Genomic DNA, 26,423 nt, shown 5'->3' on the forward strand with positions numbered 1-26,423 from the left:
TTTAAGGTTTATTTTTGTTATCATAATGTAAAAATAAAAATAAATTTTAACTATTTTCAAGAACTAGACTAATTAAAAATTGCCTTATGGTATATAACATTAAAGGTAGACATATTGAATTATTATCTGAAAACTATGAAGTTATCTTAATTTGATTTCCTATAGTTTTTCTTGGTTACTAATATTGAATACATTTATACTTATAACGTCTTGTTGAAAAAAAAACTATTTAACTTAATTAACTACATAAATATAAATCGTAAATTATGACCCTTGGAAAAAAAAAATAATAAATACAAAAAATAATGAAACTCGTGAAATAAATTAAACGAAAATATTTATATTTAAAATCTTGAACATAAAATAATAAGTATATATTATTTTAATAGATGGTAGAAACAATTAATTTATAACTGATGAATAGTCACATATTTATTATTACATATTAATTTTTTAATTAAAATAAATTGATTCTTTATGAGGTATATAAACGTTTAAAATAAGGTTTTAATATGTTTATAAGAATTAAAAAATCTTTAAGTTTAGTTCTCAAATATATTAATAAAATATCATTACATTTTACAAAATAAATTGTATAATTGTAAAAAAGTTACTAATAAGAAATAAAAATAATCAACCTACTACTGTAGCATTTTTTTTTTTTTTTTTTTGATAAAAAAAAAATAAATATTTTCTATTAAAAATCAATCTTCTATACACAATACACAACAATATTAGCTTATGAATTTAAAAACTCGTAAAAACAATAAAATACGATGTTTTTTATTGTTTTTAAAAAAAAAATTTGTATGAATTAAATTTTTGTACTGAAATTCGAATTTGAATGAACTGAAGAATTATTTATTTTCCCCTGATGTATGTTTTTTTTTATTCATTTTTGTGTCTGAATACGATTACTGTAATGATTATAAAATTTGTAGGAGATTTCTGGTAGCGAATTGTATTTAGTTAGTTGTTTGGGATGTTTAAATTAAGAATGGTATCATTTTTTCAAATAATCGAAAATTATATACATAAAAAAAAAGATTATATTCTGTTATTCAAGTTAAACACATCTATCACAGTAACATATACTCATTAACAAGGTATATCTATACTATCTATACATCCACAGCGATCACCTAATTCACAGTTTTTTTTTTTTTTTTTTTTTTTTTTTTTTAATTGATAATAGTTATTTAAAAATGAGCATTTCTCTTTTCATAAATATCATTAATGCAGAGAAAATTAACTTCTGAAATATTATAAATTTTAACTCACCGTAAATTGCAATATCAATTATATTTTACTGCTTCCATTTTAATAGTAGTATTATTAAAAAGTAACATTTATGTTATAAAAAGTAATATTAAGTAACTAAATAATTAAATGGAACAAAGTATTTTTGTTTTCAAATTAATTCAACTGTTTGAACTTTTAATAACAGCAGCAAGTTCCCCTGTATATTTTAATTTATATAGTTTTTTGATATCTCAAAATCTTACTATCAAAACATCGAGGAGAGTTCAATATCAGTATTTCAGGGTTTCTTTCCGGTATTCAATTCCCTTGTTCTCCGATGTTCTTATTTATTATCTCCCAAGCCAGTAAATATAGCCGACGGTCTTAGCGCTTTGGTTTTTTCTTGATTACGGGCATCACTTATTCTATTTTTTTTTTGCAGATTCTCCAAGACCGTGAGAATCTCAGTCTCATATTATGGTTTCCACTTGGCAAAACACGCTATCCCTGGGGGTATGTTTGCCATTTGATACGAAGGGTCTTAATATTTTACTAGAGTAATATATTTTTTTTCGAAATATAATTTCCATTTGTATTATAAAACAAAACACTCGTTCATCAAATAAAATTGACGTATTCGTCCAATTTTATATTTTTTATTATTATAGAATAACGCTGTAAAAAATATTCTTTTCAGTGTTTACTCTGAATAATATATATATTATTATTATTTAATTATTATATACTCATACATTGTTATAACTTATTATTACGTCACTAATAATTGGTGTATCTTACATTAATGTTTTGTTGTGGATAGCTACTATCGATTATCATCTAACTTTTATTATCATTAATTAACTCATGTTCAATAAATTATAACATTTTGTTGCGTTTCAAGCTGAATATTTGACATTCAATGATCAATACAAAATATTATTTTCTAAGATAGATTTCCATATTTTTATGAAATTAATCACCAGTGTACATATTTTATATTATGTTTTTCTCTTAATAATAAGTTTCATAAATTATTGTTTAGTAATACTATACAAATTATAATTTAGTTCTCCCATTAATATTAAAAATGTTTTGATAAAATTGAATTTTCCAATAATTGTATTTATATTTTACTTATTGGTGTAGGTGAATTACATTAGCAATACGCTGTTTAATGACATGATAAAAAAAAATATAATTATTAATAAGTAAGTAGGTAATTATATCGCATAATAATAATTAGTAGAATAAATTAATTATTCAAAAGACAATAATTGCTGTGGTTATGCGTATTTATTTCAACTGACAGTATTTTTTATCATGACACTTATTGTTTTCCGTGATTACTGTATAAATTAAATAACTTTATCTGTCAATAATGATCCTTATAGGTATTAATTTCATCTTAGCACTCATTAACTATAGAGCAGCTGTTGGGTATATTATCATTTTTAATTCAAACCAATAAAGTAATTACAGTTTAATGAGATTTAATGATTGATTATAGGCAATATTTGTATTTGTTTAAAAATTACCAAGTAGTTTTACAACCAAAAAAGTTTTCAATATGAAAAACTGTACAACAAACTCATGGCGACGGTGATATTAAATTATGATCGATGTAACGGATATGATTATAATCTACCGTACAACTGTTTTTTTTTTTTTTTTATCAAATGAATATTTTGGAAATATTAAAAATGCATCTGAGATCGGCTATATAATCATACGTCCGTATAGGTATACAATAGCAATTTGTCCGGGCATAAACACGATTCAGTGACGTCGTGCCGTTCCGAGCGCGCTACGGAATGAAATACGTCCCAAAATCTGAGGGATTTGCTGATGTGTCCAGAACGATTTCAAACATGATGTGAAATGATTAAAAACGCTTTTGATATCAAGCCTATACAGTAATAACTAATAATAGTATGACGGTCGGACAATGGCCGTTTGACATTTATGACGCCACGTTGGATTGGTTTAAATTCATACGGGTTATATTATTTTATTATTATTATTATTATTATCATTATTATATTACATTCGCACAGGTCCTCCAAAAGCCAATAATAATAATAATAATAATAATAATACTTGTCTGTCGTATTATTGGTTTATAATATTGTATTGGTGGTGCAATGGATAAAGCGCCGTTGAAGTGGTATTACCCATACTCGAAATCGAAAATCGTGTCCCACATTCCACCGCTGCCTTGCGAATAAACCGCATTGACAGTGACAGTGTTGACAAAAAAGGTTTACGGTGCTTGAGATCGGAAAGTTTAATAATAATAATTGTCCAAAACGAGTAGCTGTGGCTGTGGTATATTATGGCTAGGAAGATACACACGACCGATAAAAGTCGGATTCAGATGTAATCGTTTGTGTTTTTACACCATATTTTATCGTATGGACAGATACAAGATAATCGGGCTAAATACTCTCGATTCACTCATGATTTTCCGGTTCCATTATTTGACTGATCGTGATAAAATTCGTTAAAATCATACTGCCATGAAGTATAATATTGTGTCTTATCACATGAAAGTACTTGGCTGTAATTGAAATTCTAAAAATTTACATTTAAGCGTTAATAATTATACACCTCATATTATATTAATTATATCATAAAACATTATATTAAAGTATTTAGGAACTATTTATTTAATATCAATAATGGCAATAATTTATAATACCATTATAATAATTTTAACTACGAAATGACCTTCATGTCAGTAAAATAGTAACAAAAAAAATTAGTTGGTATTTTATCAAAGCTTTTTTGGTTGCAGTTGAAGAAATACATAATCGTAAGGATATATTAAATAATTACTAAGATAAACTATATAGATATATGCGAGAATTCATACTTTTAGGTTAAAAACCAAATAAAAAGGAAATAATATAACAACTAATAAATCATTTTTGTTTAAAGTTTTACTAACGCTTGGGTAACTTCACACTCTAAGCCTAAAGGCACTGTTACTAACGATATAAAATACAGATCAACTGTTGTATGATTATGCAACTTATAAAAAAATATAATTATAGATTAATTTTTCAAATTACGATTTTGGACGGGATCTTAAATACAAATATGTAACAAAAAAAAAAAAAAAATAGAACACTCACCAACAAATATTTTAATAGTTTGGGATGTCCATTACAAAGTTTATAGAACCACAAGTTGACAAGTATTATTTTGTTTGACGCAAATAAATTACCAACACGAAATTGTGCAAACACAAACAGTGAATAGCTGATAAGCGTCTTTATGCAGTAAGCCTAAGTTCCAAAAGTAATTTTAGGCATAAATCAGTTTACATAAATCAGATCACATAATGAATATTGGTTTAAATAAATCAGTTATACTTTATGCAATATAATTTGTTAAATAGCTCGTATCGAATTAATACAAAATTAAACCTTAAAAAAAATCATTATAATAAGTTCCTGCTTCAATAAAATTAAACAGACACGTACATATCCAATAGCTATGTATAAATAATATTAATATCATTTGATAATATTATTTATTTATATTATAATGATAAAAAAAGCCAAATGCATTATTTTAAATTAAAAATTATTATCAAGTGCAATTTATGCTGAAGTGAAAGGAGTTTGGATTTATTTCGTTTTTTTTCATTCGATTACAGCAATAATTAATTGTATTCGAATGGATAATATCATATACATATTATATATTATATATGTTAAAATAATCTCAAGAGGTATAAACGTTTAAAAAATAAGTATATTTTTACTGTCACAGTTTTAATAATAATAAAATTATATCGTACCTTTTGTAACAACTCGTCCACAGTCTGTTATGATATTAATATCTATACAAAATATGTCCCCCGAGTATTTGTGCTAATCTAAAGTGGCCGTGGGGTTGCTGCTTCGGTCCGCTACATTAATTATTTAATTTTCGTAGAACACCTTGTATGATGTTAATATTATAATACAACATCCGTCGCACTCGTTTTGCCGTCACTACGAGGAATAATAATTAAATCGTACGAACATCATCGCAATAATCGTACAACGACTCATACTGTTTTTACAATTGGTAGGGGTTCGAAAATTCGAAATAATCGAAAGTTTAGTGTGGTTTTTTTATAATCGAATTCAACCATAAAGAGAATAGGTTAGGAGAGTATTATATTATTGGTAGTACTATTTTTTTTTTTTTTTTTTTATTTGTTTGTTTGTTTCAAAGTCGATCGGCGCTTGTTCACTGACGCGCCTGCCGGCCGTAGGTCGTTGCCAAGTTCGATTACAATAAATAACGCCACCGCCGGGGACCTTGCCACACAACATTTGTTTAAACGAATCCAAGGGGATAATTACCATCAGTGAACCACGTTTAATGATCCTTTTAAAGTTCAATAGTGTATTAGCAATGGAAATAAAATGCACCACGGGGGCGATGATACGCTACAGTGATTAAAATACTGTTATTCTGCAGCTAATTCGGTTAGTGCCCGGCGACAAGGTATAATAGTAACCTCCTAACCTTTTACCTCAGAACCAAAGAATAAACATGGCATAAATAATAACCATGTTAAAGATAATAAAAACACATCGTTATTATTATATATGATGAAACCCCTCGCCGTAACATTTAGAATATTATGCTTGTTATTTTATCTTATTAGTATTATTTTTATAAAATTGTACTGCTATGTTATTAAACTCGTGTAACGTGCTGCTAAATAACATTATAATACTATATGGTGTGTGGTGGGGGGAGTGTGTACGGCCAAAATGCGTTGCTCCAAAATGCCAGCGTAAGTCATATAACGCAATCTCTCAAAATACATCACGCTATTTTGACATCAATGTTTACTTATCATTTTATGTGTTTCCGTAACTAATTCCGGGTGTTACGTGAAAATGCATAATTAATATACTTAGCCGGGTAGTGAACGGTAGATGTTATTTGGATTTTGGGGTGGGGTCAATAAAACTTTGATCCCCATTCCATTCCCAGTAACGTGTTCATCTCTATTAGATATGCGTCGTTTTTATTTTCATATTGACACACGCACTAAAAATTCTGTTAAGTAAAAACAGTACTAGGTAACACAAATCATCAACATTTAGGAATAAATAATGGCGAAGACTGAAAAAAAAAACATGTTAAGTTTTTAAAACAAATTATTATCAAAAATGTACTGAGCTAAAACTTAGGGTCAATTGTATACTAGATTCTTGTGATATTGTTTTGGTTTTAAATGTCAACAAATATTTTTATAAACAATTTTTAAAAAAATAACGCGTATTATCATGATATGGAGTATGGTTTTCTCGTTTTTTAGAAACGATTTTTCACTATGGTAAAGGCTTTAACAGCTATCTAGAACATAGATCCGTGCCCCTACAGCAATGGATGTTAAAGATATCATACTAAACTCTTCCCGTGAATCAACCGGCATTCATATTTCCGGAACAGGAACCAGATGAATTTATCTCATATAATATGACATGTGCACCGGAAGAACCAGCGCTTTCTGAAACAGAATAATATATGGACCGATCACACGATCGATGACTCATGACTCATAACACTGATAGACTAAGATGACATTGAATAAATCAACTATGAAAGTATTCGACCAGAACATCAAACTAAATAAAACATACATACTTGTACAATAAATCGATTGTGGCTCTATTTAAATCTATTCTACATCAGTAGAAATAGGAAAATAATAATAAACTGTGTATTGTAAGTCAATTATGCTTTACGGATACATCAATTATCTTGGAGGTAATTATGAATTGTTTAATAAATCATAACATTTATTTTTATATCATACAATAAACAACGATATATTTTAAATATTAAATTTAAATTTAAAAAGTATTTAACAGGAAATTTTTTTAATTTTGTTAAAATAAACTTTTAGAAACGTACAATGGTATTTTAAATTGTATGCTTGTCTTAAAAAAATTCTACACATTCCCTAAGTATCGAGCAAAAGTATAGTGCATTTATTTAGATCTTAAATTTTTTTCATAAAACTATAATATATAAATACAACTGTAGATACGTTACAATAAACAAAGAAATATAATATTAATTATATTATATATACAAGTTATACATAATAATAATAATATTGAGTATTTTATTTATGTAGATAGGTACGTACAAATATAATTTATCACGGAAGAATCGACTATTATTATAATAGTGTGGATTTCATTTTTCAGAATATAGATTTATAAATATTAAAACAATTAAACGGCAGTACGGTACGATATATTGTAATGATGATTATTGTATATTATCGATACACAATATTATATTGTATAACGATGTGTTGAATTTTTACAATATAATATAAAATGACCAGTAAAAAACATAAATTCTATTGTTTTTTTTTTTTTTTTTTTATCGAATTTAGCGTAATATATTGTAATGTAGAATAATATAAGCCATCACCTGACGTGTAAAAATATGTTCGATTATTTTTTTTATAATTAATTAAATAAGTTAAATTATTTTGCCAACTTTGCATATTTTCAATGAATTCAATTACTCACTCTAAAAATAGTTGCACAATTTATTACCGGTAAATTAAATAACTCAGTTAATTATTTTCTGATCGACAATAATATTGTTGAATAATTTTATAACTAATGCATTGGCCTTAAATCGGTTTTGTTTTGTTTAAAAATAGGTACTCATCTCCTAACCGTTTTAAATTCGTGCGTTAATCGTTCACGTCACTGTCGGAATAACGAATATACAGTTTTTTTTTCGTACACCATCACTGATCCGTGCGCATCGTTTACGATTTTCCTCCACCACAGAAGCGCATGACGCGCAGTGCCCGTTAAAAGGGGTTAATCATTATCATTTCGATCAAATAAGCTTTACGGTAGCGCGCGCGCGATTTAAAACGCACGGGCCGCGAGCTTTCGTAACACCGATGACGATGACGGTTAAAAAATAATTGCAATTTTTATTTCCACGGCGAACGCCCGCGGCAGATGTTGTAGTCGTAGTATTATGCTCGAAAACGAAAAGCGTACCACTCGGATGAGTCTGCGGCTGCGGGGGGGAGGGGGGTGCAGCGTTAGGCGGCTCTGGTCGCGATGGCGGACTCGGCGAAAAGCCGACTATAAAAGCGGATTTGATGGACAAATATTTGTGAATTATTCCGATCTGCAACAACGGCAACAACAGCGAACATCGAACATTTATGTTCGAGCGCACCTCTTCCATCATTGTCAAAAGTATTGTGTGTATGACGTACACAATAATAGTACCGCCCGCACAAAAAGCTTCTCGTTTACCGCACCGCGGTCCGACCGACATCGTCACACCTCGCGCCCACCGCCGCCCAGCACGCTCCACTGCGTATATATGTATACATTCGACCAGCGCACCGATTCCGCAATACTACGGGATAGATTCATAGCGGCCGCTGTCATCGGGAACAGACCTACTGCGACCCTCCCGCTTTTACCGACCACTCGCCGCCGTTATATTATACACTTTTACGATTTCCAAACACTAATCGCTCTCCTCAGTACTGTTATATTATTATTATTATTATTATTATTATTATTACGATTACTATTACTATTATTATAACGGTTGTCGGTAAAAATAGTTTCCCCTTTATTTCCTAACTATACAACACGCCGCCGCACACCGCAGTCAGCGCCCGCCGACCTACCGCATCCGACCTCTTTCACAACTATTACACCTGTGGGAAATCAAAACTTGTACCCCCCCCCCATCGCACACCGGCCGCCGACCAGACACTCGGCGCACACGGGGTGGTTTTAACGAATGGACGCTAACTGTTAGTTATATGAGGCGCAAGACCGAGGTAGACACCTAAACACGCTGTTACTGTTAAACTGTTTTCCATTTCTAATAGTGAAGTTTCAATTTTTTTTTCTCCGGAAAAATATAGTCGACACTTAACACTTTATTAAAATTATTGCTGTCGTTTCGTTTTTTTTTTTTTTTTTTTTTTTTAAAACTGTGAATAACACACCTCACTTCGTATACGCTCGACAGCATTGTCTCTTTTTATTTTCTCAGTCGTTGTATTTTTATGAGTTATAATCGATTGATTATCAAATTTATTCGACTATTTCGTACGGGATTTGGTTGAAAATCATTTAAAATATAACATCGATTTCCGCGACGGTTCTTACATATTTTTCGAGTACATAGTTGTATGTACCTATAATGATTTGACTAGTATCATTAGTACTGTAATATACGCAGAATATATTATTTAGTCATTACGAAGTTTTCATAAATTACTTACGTAACTAATCGGATCAGCTTGAAATATTATTTATAGATACATGCATAGTCTAATAACAATTTTATAGTTAACATTTTTACAACAGTTAAAAAAGAAAATAGAATTCGGTAAATTAATTTTAATTTATACATTTTTTAAAAGTTGACTGAAATACCGATTGAATATTAATTAAAACCACACATAGTTATGAAACAAGTTGACACTTAAACCAAAGCATTTTTTTTTTTTTTTGAAGGTTACAAATCCACTCGGACAATATATTCTGCCAAAAATAATGCATTTTTATATTTATTTTGAATTTAATGTCACGATCATTTTTTAAATTAAAATATAAATTTGATTGACATAAATGTTATCATACAATTATTTATCTTATTCTGTAAATATATAATTAAGTAATAAATTCTATATAGATACATATAAAACACAATAAAGCGCATATTTATGTAATCCGAGTTTACTTTATAAGATGTATAAAGCTAGATATAAAAATGTATTACTCCGTTTTGTTATACTATAATATTACAATACATTATACATATATAAATATTTAATTTAGAGCTGTTATTATTAAATTATATTCTAAGATAGTTTTTAATGCTCAAAAGCTAAACTGGATAAAAAGTAATCGTTAATTATTATGTTATACTGTTTATTTATTATATTTTATTAGTGAACTATAGACTTATATTGTATAAAACAAATTTAAATGTAAATTTACTTAAATTTTATTTTAAAATGAATTAATATCAGTTGTTCAAAATTAAAAATAATAATTCATATCTATAATATACTGCGGAATATAAAGGATAAGAATTTCATATAATACTTAGGTGATTGAGTATTTCCGCTGTAAACTATATTTAGTCACTTTATTTATCAAATAAATGGTATTTATAAAATAGTATATAACTAGAACATATTAGTTTTTTTATTAGGATTATAAAAATAGACGTGAAATCACTGAAAAAATAAAAACAATAAAACATTGCATGAATAAATTAATTGCATTAATAAAATAGGTATTCTAAAATTACAATGTATTAAAATAAAAATAAATAAAAACGTTATTATGCATATGGGGTGTATAACTATTGGTATTTTACTCGTGTTTCGTTGTTAAAATATTTACTGTCATATACTATTTCGTTATTTTGTGTACCTATACGTTTCATCAGTGCATATAATACAACATTGTTGGTATACGTTTGTATTTGTGAAACTCCCAGTTTCTATATGTGTCACCAAAGAGCAATTATGTGTTTAACATTGTCCAAAACATTCAAATGTATGCATATATATATATATATTATATTGTATGATTTATAAACATAATCAATTTTGAATTTTACTAAAATAGTATTTACAGAATAACCACTAAATGTAGATTTTGCTATAATAGCCCGTTGGAAAAAACCTTAACTTCCGCCTACAGCACAACATTGGTGATACCGATATTATAGCGGCTAAATATTAATTTTTCGAGTTTAAAACTCATCGTAACCGGAAATATTTAACTAAGTTTTTTTGATATGTTAACTTTAACATTTGATTATGCGTAATTACAATTAAAATAATCGTACGCACCATGCCATCATATTACAATGTAAAATTTAGGTCATCCGTATCAGCACTGGTGCCATTAGAGCTCCCATTATAATTAGAGGGATAGGTAAGGATATTAAGGACTTTCTTGATTGTGAAACTTTGGCAATTTGGAGCCATATGACGTAGGTATTGCGTATATGAAACACGGTGCTATTAAATCAGACCAATTTAGTGACGGCGGTGCAGGTGGGTGCTTACAGTGATGGAAAGGCAGTTGCAGAACACACGATTCGCAAATAAAATTATAGCAAGAGGGTAAAGAAACCAAACTCACCTTTACCATCGCCTTGACCACAATCCAAAAAGCACAGTATCAATAATGCAATGAACTTTTGATGATGTCCATGAGATTGGCAACCAGATGTCACCACCATCCTTATACGTTGTGTCGACTATTCGCTGCTGGTCCTGAAACAAATTCCTTTAAATCAATATAAGAAAAAAAATCCTAGCTTTTTTACAGTTATCATATTTAAAACCTTTTGTAACAAAATACATGCGATATATTTAAATTGTTCGTACATAAAAAAATATTTCTTACATAATTATAAACTTAATTAATATGGAGGTTTGGTTAATATTATATAAATATTTATTATATAATTAACACAACAATAATAATTGTCGAATCAAAACTTCATTTTATAATCCATCATAAAATATTTTCATCTTGGCAGTGGTTTATCAACGTTTTTGAATATTTTACTCTTTAGACCAAAATAAAAACATAATTTTACAAAATCAATATCAAACCGCATTTATGCGTAATTTATTCTTCCCATGAGGTATTATTTATTTATGTGCTTGTTTGTGTTTTTTTTTTTAACAGTACAGACTAAAAGTTTTTACTATTTGCAATTTACAGATGAGAAATTTTATATTACAAGTATTCCTTGATTCCTTGGGGAGGTGCTTAAACATTTATTTTATAAAACAATTGTTACGATTTTAAAAAAGTAATACTCGGATTTAATGTAGTATAATTACTTTTTGTTTTAGTTTATATGTGGTTAAAATATAAGAGTATTAAAATATATTTTATTTTAAATGTTTATTGTTTATATAAATTATTTATTTGGAACTTAAGTGAACATACATAAATTTATTTAAATACAATTTTTTTTTTAGTTAATACAAATTCTTATCTGTATAAAAATTAATTTAATATTCACAGCTGTTGAATTAATAAACATTTATGTAAGAACCTAATATTTTACTATAATAACATCAACACTTAATTCATAAATAATTGCTATTAAACAAACGAAAAGTTCTAAAATAAAATAGTTATACTTTTATTTAGTTATATATTGTATAATTGAAAAACTTATGTAATATAGTTTCTCAATAAATTAAACTAAAGTAAGTAAAATTTGTGATTTAATTCAAAATCTCAAATTAAAATCTAGAATATTTAAAAATAAGAAAAATACCAATACTATTGATATTATTTGACTTGAAATATTATTCTAAACTTAAGTTTGATTTTATCTATTATTTTTAGAAAATGGATAGTTCCATCTATAGTATAAATAATCCATATTTTATGACTTCAAACAATTATTATGGAAATATATTTATAGATTTTATGGAACTTGATAATTAGAAAATTGTAATTTAATTTTAATTCTTCGTACTATAGGCTCTAATTTATTAATTTAGAGAGAAACTAGAATAAACCTAATTTCAAGGTTATTTATTGATTATGTACGTAGAAATTTGAAATTTAAAAAAAAATCAGTTTAGATCATATTTTAATAATTGTTTAAATAATATATATATATAAAAGTACAAAACACTTAATTACCTAAGTAAAAATATCTGAGTTTTTCTTTTAAGGTTAAATCAATTATTATGTGTTTTGTTTAGACATTTGAACTTAAGTAATACTGTCTTAAACTATTCACATTTTTTAATAAATTGAATTGTTTTCTTTTAAGTTTAGTATTTTTTAACTATTGAATTATTAGGTACAACAGTTTTATTATTCAATTATATTTTATTTTAAAGACATAGCACAATTTTTCCAAATGCTCTTATAGTAATGTACATAAAATAAAAATGTTCTTAAATTTTTAATTTAATTTAATTATCTAATCCATAAATGATTAATTTAAATCCCAATCAAATAATAAACTTCATCGTTTCATTAATAATCATAAAATCTATCTAATAAAGAGCTAAAATAAATGTTGTTTATGCAGGTTTTATGACAAGTTTTACATTTTTTTTTCGTTAAATTGCATTGCAAATATTAAGTCGAAATGTGAATATATATTATTTTGTTTTATATATTTTTCTGTTAAGTATTTTATAAGTTTTTAGTGCTCACAGAAATTTAAATAATATGACATGTATGTAGAAAATATATATTTAAAATTTTCATATTAACTTTTTCAGATTTTATTAACTTTAAAAAATGACTAAAGTATGATGTTATGAAGTAGGCAAAAAAAAAATAATATCAAGTACGGTTGGATATTTAATTTATTTGTTTAAATATACTACTTTCGTTTCATGGATAACACTTCAAATCAAAGTTAAATATTAACATTATATAATAAATATTACTAAAAAATTGAGAATTTGCAGAAATCGTATTTTATCAAAAATTAATAATCAACTAAAAAGTAATTTAAATGAATTACAAAAATAATAATTCTGACTACTGAAACAATCGTTTACAATATGAAACCTGTAAATATAAATAAATGTATTATTGCTATTTTTATTTTCAGAAATCGTTATTACGTCCTTTGAAATACATAATAAACATTTAAAAATAAATTAATTGATACAAATGAACAAAATTAAAGTACAGATGTTGTTTAATACCGAGAAACTGTAACTAGCTGTTATAATGCAAATACTCTGATTACTTTTAGTGTTTGTTTTAAAATAAAATATTTAAAATTTTTAATCAAGCCTAAGATAGGTTAAAAAATAGAATAGGTACGTACGTTTTTTTTTTTTTTTTTGTTACTTATTAGATTTGTTTTTTTTTTTTTTTGTTTAATAACATATATTAGACTTTTTATGATCATTTTATACCATTGTCACACGAATCGTAAACATTCGAAAACATAAAGTATAAGTATTACTACGACATTGTATCCCTTTTATTACAGATTTTTCTTTAGTGTTATTATTCTTCTTTACTTTATGTTATTTGAAAATTATTATGTCTAAAATTATATTACCTTGCAACAAAAATAATTAAATAAACAGAATACAACGAATAATATCATGTTTACTTATGTTATTATTAAGTATTGTTGGTACAAACACATTTCATTTTGAGTTTAATTTGAAACATACTCTCAGTAAAGACTTAATAGTATATTATAACGCTACTTTAGAAACATATTACTAAATATTAAATTATGATATATCAATTATACTAAATTTAAATAAATAATACTCGACTTATTTGTTAATATAAATGTTGTGAATTTTTTAAAGATGAATAGTTATTTTGTGTTGCTTTAATTTATTATTTTTAAATAGAAAACCCTTCAACATAAACTGAGTTAAATCAAGTATAGTTGGCACGCACAATGAAATATAATATACATATATATATATATATATATATATATATATGTATAATTGTCTATATTATATTATAATAATCTAATTATCTGTAATATTAATAATAATTTAAAAAAATATATTGCTTGACAATAAATTATGGTTCTTTTTTATGTTCATTAAACTATTTAATAATTAAACTATTCTTATAGGAATCGAAAACTATCTTTCGGTTATAATTTACTTACTAGGTTTCTAAAGAGCCTGCTAGAATATATTCCCTTTAGACATAACGACTTGAATAGTGTTGTGGCTTATACACCGATATAACTTTAATATGATAATAACATGAAATTCACTTTTCGTAATTATACGTGTGCACGAACAGTGTGTATTAAGGCGGAGATTAATTCAGTTTTCAACAAATAATCCAACGTTTCAACGATGCCTTTTTGTCTCACATTGTTTCCATAAACAAAGCTATGTTCTGGAACATTTTCATGAACTATTATGACTATTAGATATTTTCAGATGTTGTTAGATATTATACACTATACTTTTGTAACATAATATTAACTGAATAATCAGTAATATTGATATATTTTCACACAAAGGTATACATTAAAAATATTAATATTTTTTTGCACTCTTAATGAATTACATAAATACTTAATAACATTATTGTTAATAAGTTTACAAAAATTCAAAACAGAAATATTGAAAATACATTAAATACCATATTCGCGATAATCCGTTACTTCCGAATAAAAGGTGACACATAGTTACATGGTAAAAAATAACGTTTTATTGAAGAAAAACAGATATTTTATTGTTTATTTAAATGATAGCACAACTATGGAATAGGACAAAATCATGGAACAATGTACGAATACTATTTTTATACATTAGAAATTAATATAATGGCTACAATATTGTATAGGTTTAAAGTTTAAAGGAACAAAACCAAAAACTGTATTTTAAAGATGACTTGAGACACATGAAATTGACGTCGCTGTGATGAGTTATATGAATACTAAAATCAGACTTATTATAAAATATATAAAAATAATGTATTTGGATTTATAGATAGGTAGTAGAAATTGTATTAATTTCATTTTTATACTTTGAGTTTTTATTCTATAAAACTAATACCGTGACTATGTATTATAATTATTTTTCTTTTTTTAATCGCGTATGTTAAATCCAAATATAAAAATATTACATCGTATTACAAAAATACGATCATTAAAGGTGAGAATACGATGATATATTATAAGTTTTAAAAGATGGTTGATTTTTAAATCATACAAATACAACTATCAAATATTTAAAAATAAAAACTATGTTAATGTAAAAACATATTAGTATAATTATTAGTTTTCTCGATTAATATATTGGCTTTAGATTCAAAAGTAACGTATCAGAGTTGGTTTTTACTAATTAATTTTGTTTTAATTTCTGAGACAGGGCTGGATCTATCATATATGTGATATATATGTAACAATAAAAATAAAATATTATTATACTGGTTACTACAGCATAAAAAAGTTTTATCTGAAACAACATAATATATATATTATGATATGGGGTAGGTAACTTACAGCAAAAAGAGTACTTCTTACCCTTTGACACAATTAAACGATTGTCATGTATTATAATATATTGTGTGTATAATCTTATATATATTTCAAAGTGTTATTATTATGTGCATTTTATACTGGGTGTACATATACAAGTTTTTAATATTTATTACATTTAACTATTTATTAAATGTATTCTTTTATTGACTGTTGTTTGTTAATGTTGAATAGTTTGATATTTATCAAGCTATAATAAGATTATTATTGCAAATATAATCGGAAAAAAATAAAATTTAATTCTTTTAGTATGCAGATATTGTTTGAAATGATTGCTATAAATAATATTTTTAAATTATATTTCCGTTATAAAAACTACTATAAAATACTAAGCTTCCAACACTGATTACTAAAGAAATCGAATAGAAGAAAATGGCATGTACTATATTATATTGTAAACATAACAAATATATTGTACACCGTAAACTATAATAATATATTTATAAACTTTAATTTAATACAAATTGAAAATAAATATTTATAATGTATACATGTCTTTTAGTAAAATATATTTGTTTTCTTATTTTATTCATAAAGGTTGATTTTATTTTATTTTAAATAACAAACGATATTAATACTAGTCATGGCGTTTTTAATAAAATATTTTATGTCTCGATTTTGACAATATCAGTGTGTATTGAAGAATATTTTTGTTTTTAGTCAATATTACCAGTTTGTTACTCCATAAATTTTCATCAAGTAATTAATATCTGCATGTAACAGGTCATGACTACAATCTATTAAATGTATTAAATATTACTATTCATAATGTATCACAAATTGCATAACCAACGAGGCAACGACACGTCTGTTCAATAATTTAATATTTATTAATAACAAAATAACAATAATAATAATCAATTAACACTAAATTTCAGCATTTCAGATTTTGTGCTAACATAATTAAATAAACCATGACGTGACATTATTAAAATCACCAAAGGTAGCTTAAGAAATATTAAAAAAATGTTATAATTATCAATGTTAATGGTTTTAACAACATACCTAGATATATTATTCTTATGAAATACAAACAAATATTTAACTTAATTGTAATTTTTAAATTTTAATTATTTGATTTTTTTTTTGTTATTATAATTACTTACTCATAATGTTATCATCGAAACTTTTTAAATTTTTTTAAGGATTATTATGAAAGTTAACTGTTCTAGATTATAGAATTTAATTTGTAGTGTTCTAGTGTGAATAGTTATTTGTAATTTTAACATTTCTCTTTTTTAAATACTTAACGCACAGTAGTTATACATGTATTAACTTATTTATTAGATACAAGATAAAAATATTTTTTTATTTTTAGAACTTATATTTTTAAATGGATAAAACCTTAAATAGCCATTTAAAAAATAAATGAAATCTCAAATAGAGAAAATATAAATTAAATTAAAATCAGGTGAAACAAATTATTAATTATTGGAGTATTTAAGTGTTTTATACACTCATTTATCACATTCTTAAATAAGTGATGATATTAAGTGACTCTTACAAAAAAAAAAAAAAAATAAAAATTAGATAATGATAAATTACTGTAATAGTAATCGACCGTCTTATGAGTTATGGGTAGGAGCTATTGACTTTAGCAATATTCATAACAAGAAACTCGGTGTAATTTCCTCACATAATTATTATAAAATACCAATTGGTCCGTCCGGAAATTAGCGTAGCATTATATCCGCTCAGTGAAAACGATTATTACTCGTCCACTGGCGATGATTGCCACCAAGAGACGCGCAACAGATTCAGCGTTGGTTGTTACGAGAGTCCAGCAAAGTGATCCTATTTGGTGATAAAAAATAAAAAATAATAATAATAATAAAATTGTACAATGCACACAATCGCGTTCAATTCAATACTCAATATAAATTGATAAAAAAACTCCTTTTTTCCATCTCTTTCTCAACCGCATTAATTCCGTACCCTCATCGTCACATCCTCTTCCTATCACTCTACTCTCTCATAATGCCTTTCTTACCCCCCTCATTCTCACTTACACTTGCTCTCTTCATCCTATCTGTCTCACTCTCCTCGTCTGATTTTGACCGTATTCAGTGGTACCAGTTCCATTTAAATTCCATCTGCGGATGCGCTCCCTCCTCGTCCCACCAGTCCACTCGGCAAAGGTTTTGTTTGTCTCCAAAGTAACGGCCCAGTAAATCTGTCTAGGGGCGCGGCCGCGCGTGCAGAAAAGCAGACACGCAAAGTCGTTTGTCCATTAGTTATTGGACCGGATGAACCCGCGCACGTGCACGCGGATGCGTTTTCTGGGCGGTGTCAACTGAGAAAGGGCTGTTTCTAGATCGAAATGGAGAAGACCGATGGAAATGATAGCTAGGGAAATTTATACAGTTTCCACGACGCTGCGGGCAGGGGTTGTGCGATGGTTATAGAATAGGATATACTGTCCACATACACGGGTACATGGTTAAAAACGCGCTAATGCATGGTATCGCCCTTAAATTTTTCATTCGCGGTCGTCCACTTCCGGTCCCGTTCAGCTTTTACCCGAGTCACGTAATACATATTAAATTCTATTATAATACGATGAACATTATTGGATGGTCGTGTGTTGCCGAACGGAATCGGGTTCGCAAACACTCCCGTATAATATCCGCGTCGACAACGTTGATAATTATTTATTTCGTCCGAATTACTTATACACTTTTCCTATATGCGCATAACGGGCACACAAATCAAGTTTGTTGCACTTATCGTCTTCGAATAATACCCCCAAATCGTGATCATACTTTTTAAACCAGAGATAATAGTGCCTTTCACGACGTCATCATAATAAACACCCTTATAATATAAAATATACTATAAGGTACAGATTGAAGTAATCTACTAATGAGTTTGGTCTTATACCTAACCTATGGTAATTTTACGATAAAATCGACGAAGTTCATAACTCATAGCTTAGCTGAGATAATATTATGATATAATATAACATTATTTGGAGTTAATAACCATATAACATATTGATTATTATAATATTACTGCTACAAGCACTTTGTCAAATGTAATAATCGTTTGAGGCTATTGATACGAATTGTACCAATTATGAACATTATACAAGAAATAATTATAAATTTAGGTGTTTTCTTAGTTTTCTATAAATAACTGACTATAATAATATCGTGTTTGATATGACAAACTACGTTATTTTATTTGATCTCGGGACTAAAGAACAATAATTATTAGTTATTTATGATTATGATTATTATTTTTTTTTAATACTTACATTTATTTTAACTAATTGGATCCATTCAGAGATTAAATATACATTTTTATTACACTATCCATGAATACATTTTTACAATAAGTGTGTGTTGTACGATAATTTAGTAACTTTTATATGCATGCGAGTGGAGAGACCTTAAAATGTTTTATTTAGCTATTAAAATGTGAAATTCGTTTATCAAAGAGTATCAATTAAATTGTATAATAATAATACAAATAATAAACAATGTTAATATATTTGTTAAGTCGCACGTATACCTTTGTATATAATTGATATATTAAATATTAATTGTGTACTATTCTGTACGCTTATTATTAAAATTGTATTGGGTTATGATAGAAGTGCTCTGAAATATTATATTAACTCTCACCAAAGATAATTTAATACTAATATACCTATAGTATACTAAAGTATATTACTTTATTTTTGGGAACAAAACTATCATTCTATAAAGTAAAATTCAACACAAAAATATCGTATTGAATAGATACAACAATTTAGAATAATTTATTTACATAATCTACTTTTTACTGTTAAAATTATATTAGATTTAATATACATTAATTAAAAACAATATAATTCTTTATTGTTATAGTCCAAAATAGATTGATATTCTTAGTTTTCTAGAGTTATGACTTATACTCAATTTACAATTTAAAAATTATATTCTACAATTCTACTGTAATATACTATAAACGATTTCCAAGAAGTTTTTATTTCTTTGAATAAAATATTAATTTGTAAGAGACTTTTTTTTTTTTTTTTGGTTCCACAAAATCGTTTGCAGACTAATATTATGTACTTAATTTTATTATTGTTTTACTGATAGTTTAATGTATAATACCTATATATATATATTGTCTTAAACATTTTGAATGTAATTATACGTAAAATGTATCAATTTATTAACTGCTTTAGCAGAAATAAATTTGTAGAAAATTAAGATACTAATTATTTAAAGTAACCTCTACCATTATAGTGCGGTATAAAGGATACATATAAACGGTGTTTAGTTGAATGTTATAACTTAAATAATAGGTAATTTAATCGTTCACAATAAATAACCATGTGCACAACACAATATTATAATAAATAATTTTGTATATATATGATTAATATTTACATAATATCACAAAGTTTAATTAAAGAGAGTAAAATCCAGTTAAGAGGAAAATATAATTTTTATATTTTAAAGAGCATTTAGTATTATTTATTTAATAGATTATCGTGTAGATTATTATTTACAAAGTAATTTGATATATTAAACATAATATATGGTATAGACTACCATTTAAAATGAATCATATAATAGAGCTTCAGGTTAATCTTCTGTTATGAATTTCTACATAATATCCGCTGGTAGTCCAATATTTAATGCGCTTTTGTCGTAATACTAAGACACGAGTTTGTTGTAAATATATTCTAAACATAAATTATTTTATTCAATCGTGCATATTTTATTTTATTATTTTTATATTATTTAAAATAATATAAATTTTTCATTATTACCAAGGTAACATTATATAAAATTTAAATATAATCTAAAGCTTGGGTAACTGAAACACTCTTATTACTAATTATGATTTTTTTTTTCCAGAACATTATTAAATTCTAAACAATTAACAATTTTATTTGTATTTTTTTTTTTTTTTTTAATGTAACATTATCACTATGTGGATTCCACATACAATACCAAAGACAACTTTTCACCTATTCATTCCGTCTGACAAAATAATTGTCCCCTGCAGATTGCGATCGAACGAGGTCGAACATGTTATTAACTCTGTGGACTTTGGCTGGGCGGATTGTACGCCCAAACCGTTAAAATTACTGTGCTTAGATAACATAGCCAACCATTTTGCACAGTATCCCAAACAATTATTTGAGTGCATTAGTGATACGAACATAGAGTATCTAGTGGAAATACTGAGTACTAGTTTACCGATCGCTTTAGTCATCCACGTCCCGGGCGATGAGTATTGGCGGCGGCGATACGACCATACGTGGCCGAACTCCATTATAATAACGTGGGACACTGTAGTTACAGACTCTCTGAAAATTATTTATTTAACCAAATATGTATCGGAAATTATTGAAAACTTGGAACCGGGTTACGTTGATGAGACGGAGCTTTCCGAGATATTAATGGTTTGTAGTCCATATGTTACTTCGATAGATTGCCGACAACTTCGTATTCCGGGTTTGATGGCACAGGCATTAACGATCAATGAATCGGAAGATTATACAACAGTCGATCCTATTCACGTTGATTTGAGTTTCATATTGAGTATTTTAAAAAACGTACGGACTTTAAGTCTAGTTTATGGTTCCAAGATATTGACGACTGAGCCATCGATATATACGCCCGAACAGTACAAGGTCAGTATTGATGATATGGACACGCTCGGCCGTAGCTTGATAATATCGGAACACTTAACCAGCCTGGCAATTACTAAGAGTGAATTAAATATGGTGAAGTTCAACAGACTATTACCATATTTGACTGAGTGCCATGGTCTAGAAGAAATAAATTTTTCGTTTTGTAAACTATGTTCTTTAGGTGGGAAATCAGTAGCACATTTTGTAAAAACTGCAAAAATGTTAAAGATAGTGAATTTATGTGGTAACCAAATCGGTCCAGATGGAGTTGAATCATTGTCATTTATAATGTTATGGAGGCGAAATAACAACTATCCGGCGATTGCCTTAAATTTAAGTACGTATTTACAAGTGAAATTCAATTATTTGCTTTTTAAATTTCTATTTTAAACTTTTTTTTTTAAACATTCTTTGTATTGCATGTAAGTAGAAAAGTTTTAATACTTGACATATTATATAAATTACGATTCTATAATAACGTGTTGTTTATTTTATGTCTAAAAAAAGTAAAATTATTGATTAACTTTAAAAAAACAACATATAAATTAAATAATTAAAAACCAACGCAAAAGAATAATTGAAGTAGCCTAGAATTATAATCTATAATAAACTACTTATATTAATATAATATATAATATGGAATATAATATATCTCTTTAGGTATGAACAATATAAGTGACATCGGTGCTAAATATTTAGCATCTGCTTTAGCATCAGGAGTTCAACCTTTTACTAAACTTCGAGTTCGTAATTGTAATATAACAGAAATTGGAGGTCTAAACATTGCTCAATCATTAGCATATGATCGTGGATTATGTGCTTTAGAAATAGACAACAATCCATTAACATTGCAAGTAGCTATTGCATTACATACTTCGTTGAAAACGAATTTGAATATTGTATATATTTCTATTCAAAATTGCAACTTTTCGCAAAACATCACAAATTTCCTGAGCAGAGTAGGCATTTTATAATAAACACAAAAAACGTTCTGAGTTTATCTATTTAGATTTCGAGTACTTATATGATGAAATGAAAGAAGAAAACATTTCATTTGAAGAAGAGATGATGGAATCAGAAATCATTGAAAATGACGAGAAGGAAGGACTATTGTAATATAAACTGTATTGTGTATAGTTATTAATGCATGCAAAAAAATCTTTACTTAAATAAACATAAGATCTGATTTTTAAACAATTTGATCCTAAAACGTATAATAATAATTTAATATTAGGCGTCAACAAAAATATTTAATAATTAAAAATTATAGTGTAACGAAACCTGTAACGTAACCTGTATTATCCTGTCTCATTAAATTAGTAAAAAAATTAGTTAAAATGATTTTATTCAGTCTCGTTCTTCAAAATGAAATAATTTGTTATTTTTTGTGAAATTATAAATAAAATAAAAGAATACTATTTTCAATTAGATCTTATATTATAAAAAATTACAATGGTCTACAAAAAATAATATATTGTTTTATATTTTAGAAATAGTTACATTAATATATAAAATACATCCTTATTTTCTATCAAATTAAATGTCATAAATCGTTTCCTAAAATAAATACTTATCTTAATGAAAAACCTACTTTTACTTAATTCATACTACCTTTTACTGCTAAAAATGTAATGATTGAACTAAATAAATATTTGGAACATTATGGTAATATTTGAATGGAATAAAATTTCAAAAAAAACCAGGCATATATATATCCTCTTGATAATTAAATTTATTGTTTTCAAAGTTAATACTTTTATATAATTTAAAAAAAGCCAAGAAAAGCTACGAATTAGTCACTTAGAATAGAAAATATCGTTTTCTATGAATTTGAATTATTCTCATTCTCTGTCCTCACCGACCAACATTTATGTTATTTTGTTACTCATCTTCTCACGAAAATTGTAATCGTGAAATTATTCAGTTATTATTAGTAGCAAGTTTTCCGGGGGTTTTAACTACACAATAACATGTGTCAACGGTTTAGGACAGGCGTTTCAATTACAGACAACATTTTCACAGGCCGATTTTCCGGGTGGTGGATGCCAAGTTGCTTTAATTTCCTCCTCTCGAACACAATGCGTGATATTCATTTGGGAATATATCTCTGAAAGCTTTACTTTATAATATTTGTGATTATTCGGTTTACTCGACACTGAAATAGTCAATTAAATTAATTTTGACAAGTACACCAACCAGAAAATATCGTTGAATAGTAGTAACAATCATACGACATAAACTGGAGATAATGAAACCATAACGAGATAAAATACGTTTTTGAGTCAATAGTTCGGTTATTTTGCCATGGAAACTTTAATCAGTCGTTCTATGAAATGTAAAATACAATAGATATTTTAATATCAATCTTATAATAGACAATAAGCAGTGAAGTTAGCCAAAAACAGCTACCTATTCTTTGTGTTTACAAAATCTATATTGATATATATATTATAATTCAGAGTATATTCTTTTTCATTTTAAGTAAACATATTATTTATTATCATAATATAATATAATATAGTTGTCAATTATAGTATACAATATTATATTCGAATATTCAACAATAATTCTAGTTATATTTTAATAGAATGTTTACAATTTGAAAATTAATTGTATGGGAAAATTGTCTTTTCTTTTCCGAGTCATCTCCGGAAATAAAAGCTTTATAAGAATTAAACCTCGACACTTTGGATATTCTTAGGAACATAAATGCCAGCAAATTTGGGAAAATATTATTATGCAAATTTAAATGTATCAATACAGTGTTATTCCTTATAATATTAGGATAAAAAATGACAACGTTGAAAAATAAAATAATTTTGGTAAATATTAATAATTATAGTATCACATCGACCAAAAAAGTCTTCAAAAAAATTAAATAATAAATAATAAAACTGAATGCTTTCTATAGTTTCTACTAAATCTTAAATATAAATTAATCAATTTGTAAAAAGGATTTCGCTATTGATTCTTTAAAAATGAAATATTAATATTATTAACAAGTGACATACACGAATCAATAGGACAATAGGAAATAAATAAATGTATTAAGCAATCTTCAGATTGAAAAAAAGTAAATACTTACAATATAATATGAACGTTTGTATAATGTATGGATGAATTACATTGAGTAATTTTTTAGTGTTTATAGTTTTATCTGTGCACCTTCTTATTTTTCATAATCTAAGTGTAACCAGCTGACAATAACCTAAATTGAAGAAAAATTATTTGATGAATTAAAAAACATAAATAGACACAAGTATGTTTTAATATAATGCAATTTTAGCTTTTATCATACATTTTGTAGAAAAAAAAATATGGTTCTTAAATATTTCACGGACGATGGTTGGATGTTTGAAATATCGAACAAAACAGATTTAAATAATAATAATGACTTGTCGGTACATAGAATAATCCGGCAAATACGAAACTTGAGAGCCGTATGTGCAGTGTCACAGCTTAATGTACAGTGTACAAACATTAACCAATAGTGAGGACGTAACCAATGTGGGTAGTTGAAGTTTACGTTTTAATTTATTGCGTGGAAAGTAATTAGGAGATTGCAATAATATTAGTCAACGGAGAAGTTATTATGTTATGTGTGTTGAACATCAAAATTATACAGGCGTAAAACCATTTTCTGGTTGTTTCTATGGTATCAATAATATTAATGTTCAAAACTCAAGCGACCTCTACAACGATACGCTGCAAAGAACATCGGTATTATCTCTAATTTAAATTCTCAAACTTTTTTTTTTCTCGATTGTATGTACTGTTCCTAAATAATATTTATTCCATTTATAATCATTTTATAAATTTCAATGATAATTTTTTGCTTGTATATTTTGTTGTTTTGATATTATAATACGCTTAATTTATGTTAGACTTATTATATTTAAACTGAGGCGAATACAAATACTAAACTGTGATAACACATAAGTCGTGTAAATGTAATGCACAATGTAATCTTTATATGAAAGTAATATTTATTGTAGTGATATGTGCATGATGTATAAATTATATATAGAGAGTAAACTAGGAGTATATAAATAAGCAAGACGTGGTAGATACTACACGCTTCAATGGCATAGGTTATTAGATATTCTCAGTATCGTGTTTATCAAGGCTTTTATTGGTTGTTTTATTATCTATGAGATGATGACGTGTTCTGTTGAGAACCAATCTTAGACAGCAGATAATAATTATGTGTTGAATTTTAAGAGATAAATTGTATGTATCACACGACTAGTATTGGGTTTCTTTCTGATCAGGTGTGTGAGTGGGTAAGATTTGAGTGTTCTAATCTGGACATACTAATTATGAGCTTATGAATATTTGTTCTTTCATAGTCAAATTATCTGCAATTTGACGTTGAGCTGTGACTAATGATCGGTTATTGTAAATTATTGTACTTGTAATTTTAGTTTGGTGTTATCAGATGAAAACAGTGATATTGTTATAC

General features: G+C 26.7%; 2 protein-coding genes across 2 annotated transcripts in view; one reads left to right on the forward strand and one right to left on the reverse strand.

Moving 5' to 3' along the window:
* The window catches only part of LOC113555723 (junctional adhesion molecule A-like), an 83,474-nt gene extending 58,304 nt beyond the window's left edge, over positions 1–25,170 (reverse strand). The window contains 2 exon segments of the mRNA XM_026960244.1: positions 11,433–11,566; positions 25,047–25,170. Of these exon segments, the coding sequence (XP_026816045.1) occupies positions 11,433–11,532 (100 nt within the window). The 5' untranslated portion in view covers positions 11,533–11,566; positions 25,047–25,170.
* Positions 21,254–23,077, forward strand: LOC113555721 (dynein regulatory complex subunit 5). Its single transcript, XM_026960241.1, is given in 3 exon segments — positions 21,254–22,298; positions 22,622–22,923; positions 22,925–23,077. Coding segments are annotated over 3 exon segments (1,500 nt in total).
* Positions 25,171–26,423: the final 1,253 nt, after the last annotated feature.

This window comes from Rhopalosiphum maidis, chromosome 1 (assembly GCF_003676215.2).
Source record: "Rhopalosiphum maidis isolate BTI-1 chromosome 1, ASM367621v3, whole genome shotgun sequence".
Taxonomy (NCBI): Eukaryota; Metazoa; Arthropoda; class Insecta; order Hemiptera; family Aphididae; genus Rhopalosiphum; species Rhopalosiphum maidis.